General features: G+C 37.4%; 1 protein-coding gene across 3 annotated transcripts; it reads left to right on the forward strand.

The window, feature by feature from the left end:
• Positions 1 to 2,808: 2,808 nt before the first annotated feature.
• On the forward strand, positions 2,809 to 9,316 carry LOC112756509 (putative disease resistance RPP13-like protein 1). 3 transcript variants are annotated; one of them, XR_003179373.3, is made up of 4 exons: positions 2,809 to 8,066; positions 8,280 to 8,344; positions 8,496 to 8,597; positions 8,683 to 9,316. XR_003179373.3 is itself a non-coding variant. In XM_025805131.3 (2 exons), exon 1 carries the CDS (start codon positions 2,989 to 2,991, stop codon positions 8,059 to 8,061), a length of 5,073 nt encoding a protein of 1,690 aa, XP_025660916.1. In that variant the 5' UTR covers positions 2,809 to 2,988; the 3' UTR covers positions 8,062 to 8,066; positions 8,683 to 9,316. The 3 variants fall into 3 exon arrangements, 1 of the variants encoding a protein (XP_025660916.1); XR_003179374.3 differs by having other exon boundaries at positions 8,322 to 8,344; XM_025805131.3 differs by lacking the exons at positions 8,280 to 8,344; positions 8,496 to 8,597.

The following is a 9,316-nucleotide window of genomic DNA, read 5'->3' on the forward strand; positions in this document are numbered from 1 at the left end:
AAAAAAGTTAAAACAATCTTTAAATGCTGATCCAAATATGAGCTTAGTTAGTAATCTGGAACGGACTGTGAGGGAATTGGAATCCTAACTCAGAAATTGAGTTTAGTTAGTAAATAAATATAAAGGGATAGTATGATAAATTAGAATATTAATTTTATTAAATAAAATATTTAATTTTTTTAAATGAAATATTCTGTTAACATTTTTAACTAAATGGATTAAACTGTACATTTTACAAATAAAGGGGAAGGGAGTGTCATTTTAGTATCTCTCAGGAGAGGAGAGTGTCATTTTCCCATTTTTTTTGGACAAGGTAAAACTTACTGCCCTTCTTTTTGTCTGTCTTTGTCTTGTAAAAGGATATTAGACCAAGGCCCAATTGAAAAACGCAAGAGAGATAAAATAGGGGTCTTCAAGATTGGATCAGCCCATGTCCAAAAAAAAAAAAGATCCGGATCAGCCCAGACTCAATGTATATTTTGTCCGGTTTGAGTTTGTCATTTTTATCCAGTGTTATTTTAGGTCGGGTTATGCTTCGAGGCTCTCAGTCCGGTCCGACCCAAAGTTGTTTCTAATCATAAAATTATATATTTTATGGTGAAATTAGTAATGTCATATTATACTTTTGTACTCGAATCTCGCCCTATACATGCAACAACCCATTAGCTAGTGGCAGACTTTTAAATAGAGTTTTAATTTGCAACAAATTAGTTCTTGTCCTGTTGGGATGGAAAATACCGTGGGCAACAAAAAAATATTATACTTTTATATTTCAATTAATTATTTTTATACTATACGATATTATTTTTTTTAAATAATTCATTTCGATATAAATATAATATAACATTTATTAAATTTAATTTTAAAAAAAAATTTGTTACTTTAATATATAAAATATACAAATTTATATATACGAATGGTATATCAATTCAATCCGACCCAACCCGAGACTAAGCTCGGTATATTTTGGATTGAGTCAAAAATAGATCCGTTATTTTTTTAGAATCAAATCTAAATCTACTTAAATTCAATCTGTAAATATCTATAGATGATATGATACACTATGTAAGGAAGAAAATGGCTAGTTACTGTTTGGGGGGGGGGGGTTTGGGGTGTTAAAAAAAGAGGGCTTACAAAAAATAGATCCGTTATTTTTTTAGAATCGAATCTAAATCTACTTAAATTCAATCTGTAAATATCTATAGATGATATGATACACTATGTAAGGAAGAAAATGGCTAGTTACTGTTTGGAGGGGGGGTTTGGGGTGTTAAAAAAAGAGGGCTTACAAAAGTCTAATACAAAAGATGAGATGAAAATAAAAAATAAAATTTATGTGATGATAGTAATTTGCAGCTAAAAGAAGGGTGGTTGAATTTTAGTTTCTTTTTTTTAGAATATTACTTTTATTTTTTAACAAGTTTTAGGAGATATTTTCACTTTTATCTCATAATAAGTTGAGAGACATTTTTTATTTTGTCTTATAAAAACTAAAAATAGACAAAAAAAAAATAGAAAAGAGAGAATTACACCAAAATGTATACTGATTCAGCTGCAAAGTACATGTTTGTACATTGCACTTGTCGCTTGAGTGAGGAACGAACCTATGCACATAAGCACCGTTTGGTTGATGTCTGTGTATGCTGAAAACAAAGACACAGTAGGACGTGTTCATTGTTTGGTACGTGAGACACAAACTAAAAGAGACATGGTGACACATAGATACCCACAAAAAAATATGTATTTTGTGTCTTTCCTGAGACACTAATTTTTAAGTTAAGATACGAAAATTTTTTACCATTTTATCCCTTCAACGTAATTTTTTTTTCTTCAACCATTCTTTCTCTCTACCTTTTTTTATTCATCATTAGAAAAAAAATCGTTTTTGATTTATTTTTGGATTGGTTATGTTTTTATTAAAATTGAAGGTGTTAAGCTAGGCCTTGTTCTTTGGGTTCAGATAAAATTTAGGATTTTGTTTATTTTTTGAACGTTATGTGAGAACTGATAAGTCTCAACCATCCTAAGTTTTGGATCTTGTCCATTTCATTTACAGTCCAAGTGTTTTACTTTTTTACTTCATTTTTCTCCATTAGTTTGGGCGTTTGGTTCTAAGATTTGAATTTTTAAAATTTTAAATTTCATATAAAATATAATATTTTATTATTTTATAAATAAAATAAAAAATATAAAAAAATATTTAATAATAAAAAATCATATTTTATTCTCTTAAATAAAAATTTAAAAATTAAAAGATCCCCAATTTTTTGATCCCAGTACCATTTTTTTCGGAGAAGTCAATGTAAAAGACTTCACTAATATTTAGGCCTCCAAATACCCAAAAAAAGAGAGGAAGAAAATTGAAACATCAATCGATGGAAGTTCGGATGAGGTTATGATTGTTTGGAACCTTGGATGCTTTCAACCATTGATTCATGTGCAGACTGCAGACTCCAAATTGAACGGAGATTACCGATAGTAACCTCAAGACAAATCTATATTTCGATAACAATCATGGGTCCTTTATTTTTTTCTTCAAAAACATATATGTTAAGAAATTATATGATAAAAAAATTACGCCTAGCAACATTAATTAAAAAAAATTAAGAGTATTTATTTCGTAATGTGTTACAATTTTTATTTTATTTTTTTAATAATAATGAACAAGATTTGTGAAAACTAATTATATGTTAAAATAATATTATTGAGAATAACATTGAAAAGGTGAAAATTTTCACCGATGGGCAATTCCGTAATTGTGCTCTGACATCATCATCTTTATTAAAAGCCAGCATTATTGCTCCACTTGATTTTGTCCGAAGACCATAAAGCTGATCATTGATCAAGTCAATTTTAGTCACCACACAAATCAAACACTTCCCTTGCTTAGCTCCTGTTTCAGAAAATCCTGAGAGTACTCCCTTCTTCCCTCATCCTTCACCTTTCTTCCTTTGTTTTGATCTCATCCGCTGCACTTGAGATCCAATCATGGCTGCAAAACTTTATGGTGGAGCTTATCTCTCCTCCTTTGCTGATGTTGTTTTCGACAAGTTGTCTTCAATACTTGAAGATGACTCTGTCCTCAATGGAAACGACTCTGCCCTCGAGTTGCTTGGAAGGTTGGAGAAAAGTCTGTATGAGGTTGGACCTGTGCTTGATGATGCTGAGCAGAAGCAGTTCACTAACAAGAGAGTCAAAAAGTGGCTTGTTGATCTCCAAGATGCTCTCTATTTTGCTGATGACTTGCTCGATGAGATCTCCACTAAAGCTGCCATCGCCGCCACTCAAAGGGAACCAGGTGACTCTTCTTTCTGGTCTGATGTTGTTAATTCATATATTGAAGACAGTGGTTATATGGAAAAAATAGTTGGTGCACTAGAGTCTGTTGTAGCACGTATAGATTTACTTCCTCTGGAGAAGAGTGCCAAGGTGGACATGTCGTCATGGAGAACTCCATCCACATCTCTCGTACTAAGTTCTGCCATATTTGGTCGAGACAAAGACAAGGAGAAGATAATCGAATTGCTTTTAGATGATACTCGTCATGCTGAATCACCTGTGACTGTCATCCCCATTGTGGGTATGGCCGGAATAGGAAAAACTACTTTGGCTCAATTGGTTTACAATGATGACCAAGTGAAGCAAAAGTTTGATGTTAAAGCATGGGTTTGTGTTGGTGAAGTATTTGATGTTCTTAAGGTGACAAAGACTGTAGTGGAGAAAGCTACTTCTGGTTCTTGCAACATGAATGATTTAGATTCACTTCAACAACGTTTGAGGACTGAGGTAACAGGAAAGAGTTTCTTGGTTGTTCTGGATGACATGTGGACCATTCATTATGATGATTGGGAAACTTTTCTAGGTCCCTTCCAATGTGGAAGTCAGGGAGGTACGATTCTTGTAACAACCCGCAATGATACGGTTGCTTCTAAGGTGAAAACAATTCCAGCTCACAATTTGAGTTTGTTGGATGATGAACAATGTTGGTCGGTGTTTGAAAATCATGCATTCTTTCCTACTGAATCCCGAGATTGTTTGGCTTTGAAAGAAGTTGGTAGAAAAATTGTTGAGAAGTGCAAAGGACTGCCTTTGGCTGCTCAATCACTTGGGGGCTTGTTGAGAACCAAGGATAACGTTAGCGACTGGGAAGATGTTTTGGTGAGTAAGATTTGGGAGTTTTCTGAAGATGAGTGTAGGATTCTTCCTGCATTGAGAATAAGCTATCATTATCTCCCTTCACACTTAAAACGTTGCTTTGTCTATTGTTCTTTATATCCCAAAGATTATGAATTCGATAGAGGTGAATTGATATTGTTGTGGATGGCTGAAGATCTTTTGCAACAACCAAGGAGTGGAAGCATTTTAGAAGAAATTGGTTATAGATACTTCAATGATTTAGCTGCACGATCATTCTTTCAACCTTCAAAGAATGCTTATAAGAGTTCATTTGTGATGCATGATCTCATGCATGATCTAGCTACATTCTATGGTGAAAAGTTCTTTGTTAGAATCTCTGAACACCAGAATGTAGCCCAACATGATACTAAAACTCGTCATTTGTCATATGATGTCAACGACAATAATTCAGTCCCGAAGATGTTGGAAGCATGTGAGAGTTCAAGTCATGTGAGGACCCTGATTCAAATCAAGGCAGATTTATACCGTCAACACAAAGAGGGAATTGATCCTTGTCGCTTACTAGCACAGTTGAAGCGCTTACGTGTTTTATCATGTACATCATTTAAAATTGATATATTGCCTGATTCAATTGGTGAATTGATCCACTTGCGTCATTTGAATCTCTCTAACATACTTGTCGTGTCATTACCCGAGTCCTTGAATAATTTGTACAATTTACAAACATTGAAGTTGGCAGAGTGTAAAAAACTTAAAAAGCTTCCCTCCAACATGCAAAATCTTGTGAATTTGCGTCATCTTGATATTGCTGGCACTGATTTAGAAGAGATGCCAAAAAAGATGAGCAAATTAAAAGATTTGCAATTTTTAAGTCACTATATTGCGGGCAAACATGAAGAGAACAGGATTGGAGAATTGGGAGAGCTAGCAAATCTTCATGGCTCATTGTCGATTGCGAAATTAGAGAATGTTGAGAATGGTGGTGAAGCATCGAGTGCAAGAATGGATGAGAAAATACACCTGAATGCTTTAAATTTGGAGTGGTCATGGTCATCATCTGAAGAAAGTGAGTTTTGTGATTCCCAAACTGAAAGAGATGTACTTGACAAATTACGTCCTCACAAAGAATTGAAGGAGCTGAGGGTCTGGGGTTACAGAGGTACCATGTTTCCGGATTGGGTAGGGCACTCTTCCTACTACAAGATTACTAAGTTGGAGCTGAGGCGATGCAGTAATTGTTGGATGCTTCCTTCACTTGGACAGTTACCTGCTCTAACGAGATTGGAGATTTCAGATTGTGATATGGTGAAGCTGATTGGTGGGTCATTCTATAAGGGTGGTGGAACTGATAATCAGGAGACACCCTTCCGATCCCTTAAATATCTCTCATTCTCTCATATGAGTTGCTGGGCGGAATGGGAGTCATATGAATGTGATAAGCATCAGGAGACACCATTTCCTCAACTTGAAGAACTTTGGATACAGAACTGTCCTATATTAAGAGGAGATTTGCCCACGTTCCTTCCGTCTTTGAAATCACTCCACATTGTTAGCTGCCAGGAGCTTCGTTGTTATCTGCCAAGAGCTCCCATGCTACGCTCATTAACAATAGATGGCAGACAGGAAGCAAGAATGCGGGACCAACCACTTTCCATGTTGGAGACACTATGGGTTAATGGAAATCAGCTTGTGAATTCTCTGTTTGAGGCCATGACCCACACCCAACCAACCTCTCTCATACACCTACAGATCTCAGAGTGCTCATCAGCCGTGTCATTTCCAGGGGATTCTTTGCCCCCTTCATTGGAAGAGCTATCAATCGAGGATTGCAAGAATGTAGAATTCCCAATGCAACACCAACAACATGAGTCACTAAGGAGTCTTAGAATACACAACAGCTGTGATTCGCTTACATCCTTCGCATTGCCAGCGTTCACAAATCTCAAGTATCTCACAATCGCAAGATGTGAAAATTTGACATCTCTGGAGCTTTCACAGTCACAGTCCCTCCAAGAATTAAGGGTTGAACAATGCCCTGAGCTGGAGAACATAATAAGGCTGCCTGCTTCTTTAACTCAACTCAGATTCTATGGATGTCCGTTGTTGGCATCTCTGGAGCTGTCACAGTCACAGTCCCTCCGAGAGTTAGCAATTGAAGATTGCCCTAAGCTGGAGAACATATTAAGGCTGCCTGCTTCTTTAACTAAACTCAGAATCTATAGATGTCTGTCGTTGGCATCGCTGGAGCTGTCACAGTCACAGTCCCTCCGAGAGTTAGCAATTGAAGATTGCCCTACGCTGGAGAACATAATAAGGCTGCCTGCTTCTTTAACTCAATTCAGAATCTATGGATGTCCGTTGTTGGCATCTCTGGAGCTGTCACAGTCACAGTCCCTCCGAGAGTTAGCAATTGAAGATTGCCCTAAGCTGGAGAATATAATAAGGCTGCCTGCTTCTTTAACTCAACTCTTAATCTATAAGTATTCGTTGTTGGCATCTCTGGAGCTGTCACAGTCACAGTCCCTGCAAGAGTTATTAATTTTAGGTTGCGCTAAGCTGGAGAACATAATAAGGCTGCCTGCTTCTTTAACTGAACTCAGAATTAGTGGATGTGCGTTGTTGGCATCTCTGGAGCTGTCACAGTCACAGTCCCTCCGAGAGTTAGCAATTGAAAATTGCCCTAAGCTGGAGAACATAATAAGGCTGCCTGCTTCTTTAACTCAACTCATAATCTCTAGATGTTTGTTGGCATCTCTGGAGCTGTCACAGTCACAGTCCCTCCGAGACTTATCAATTTCAGGCTGCCCTAAGCTGGAGAACATAATAAGGCTGCCTGCTTCTTTAACTAAACTCAGAATCGGTGGATGTGCGTTGTTGGCATCTCTGGAGCTGTCACAGTCACAGTCCCTCCGAGAGTTAGCAATTGAAGATTGCCCTAAGCTGGAGAACATAATAAGGCTGCCTGCTTCTTTAACTAAACTCAGAATCGGTGGATGTGCGTTGTTGGCATCTCTGGAGCTGTCACAGTCACAGTCCCTCCGAGAGTTAGCAATTGAAGATTGCCCTAAGCTGGAGAACATAATAAGGCTGCCTGCTTCTTTAACTAAACTCAGAATCGGTGGATGTGCGTTGTTGGCATCTCTGGAGCTGTCACAGTCACAGTCCCTCCGAGAGTTAGCAATTGAAGATTGCCCTAAGCTGGAGAACATAATAAGGCTGCCTGCTTCTTTAACTAAACTCAGAATCGGTGGATGTGCGTTGTTGGCATCTCTGGAGCTGTCACAGTCACAGTCCCTCCGAGAGTTAGCAATTGAAGATTGCCCTAAGCTGGAGAACATAATAAGGCTGCCTGCTTCTTTAACTAAACTCAGAATCGGTGGATGTGCGTTGTTGGCATCTCTGGAGCTGTCACAGTCACAGTCCCTCCGAGAGTTAGCAATTGAAGATTGCCCTAAGCTGGAGAACATAATAAGGCTGCCTGCTTCTTTAACTAAACTCAGAATCGGTGGATGTGCGTTGTTGGCATCTCTGGAGCAGTCACAGTCACAGTCACAGTCACAGTCACAGTCCCTCCGAGAGTTAGCACAGTCCCTCCGAGAGTTAGCAATTGAAGATTGCCCTAAGCTGGAGAACATAATAAGGCTGCCTGCTTCTTTAACTCAATTCAGAATCTATGGATGTCCGTTGTTGGCATCTCTGGAGCTGTCACAGTCACAGTCCCTCCGAGAGTTAGCAATTGAAGATTGCCCTAAGCTGGAAAACATAATAAGGCTGCCTGCCTCTTTAAGTCGACTCTACATCAGCAGATGTCAGTTGTTGGGTGAAGGCATAGAGAGGAAGGACCCCCACATTTGGCCATCCATTTCCCACATCCCCACAATTGTTGTTGATCGCAAATGGATTCGCAATGACTCAACATCTTAAAACAGGTAACTCTTTTGCTCTCTCTCTATATCCCAAAGCTACTTCATCTTCTCCAACGTCATATTCATTCTCTCCTACATAATCTTACTTTTATTTCCAAATTTCTATTCCTCATTCAAATTCTGTGTCTCCTACTCTTTGCCTGTTATAGTATGGGTATACAATGTCAATTTTGGTCCCTTTTTCCTAATTTCTTCTTCGTTATTCTTCATGTATAGGGACATTTAATGATTCTTCTGGTACTTGTCAATTTAATGCAGTTCGGTTGTGCACCTCCATTCTTGTAAGGATGCTTCTCTGTCTCTAACATCTCTCTATTGAAGCTTGTTTTGTTAATTCAAGGATCATACCTTGAGAATCATGAAATCTTTCCCTTCCATTTTTTACCTTTTCTATTTTAATGCTTTTTCTTCTTTCTTTCTTATTTCAATCAGCTACTTTTGCACCATGCCTTGTCTTACACCCAAATGGAAGGCCTTTCATTACCCTTCTTCGTGTTGCTCCTGCTTGCTTCCCCGTGTCCTTTGTTGGATTTGGTATAAGTTTATTATCTTATTATTAATGTGTTTGTTATGATAACAAAATTGTATGAGTTGTTATAATGTGTTTGTTTCCGTGCAGCAAGAAACAAATTGAAGCAAAGTTGGAGTAAGCTCAATTTGGAGAGCAGGGGGACCTGGTCAAGAATGATTTCAAGAGGTGTGGTCTCTACATCTATACGAAAGCTGAATTCATAGAAGACACCATCCTCATACAAAATCAAAAAAAGAAATAGATGAAGTAGAACAGAATTTCACTAAGACCAATAGATCAATCAAAATGCAACAAGAGCACCTTCAATGATAAGGATACAGTTGGAGCAGCCTGTCACAAATAGGAAGAAAGTGTACAAACTTTGCAGTGTTCAAAGAAAAAAGGAAGGAAAAACTTAGTTATATATTTTAACTGATATTGTGCAATTATCTTTCTTCTCTTAAGAGTTTTCATAATTTCATGTCTTCATCATTTCATTCTATTTATAAGAAAGACAGAGCTTAGAAAGCGAGTATCAATTTCTGTCATGAGAAAGGCAAGAGAGCTAGGATATGAGAATATCTAGAAAAAGTTATGAGTGGTGTTTGAGAATTTTGTTTTTGTATTTGGCTTGAATTGATATTTGTAACTTGAATTTGTTTATAGTGGAAAATTCTACCATTTTTTATGGTGGAGACTGGATGTAGATCCCACTTTTGGGATTGAACCAGGATATATCTCA

This window comes from Arachis hypogaea, chromosome 2, assembly GCF_003086295.3.
Source record: "Arachis hypogaea cultivar Tifrunner chromosome 2, arahy.Tifrunner.gnm2.J5K5, whole genome shotgun sequence".
NCBI classification, from domain to species: Eukaryota; Viridiplantae; Streptophyta; class Magnoliopsida; order Fabales; family Fabaceae; genus Arachis; species Arachis hypogaea.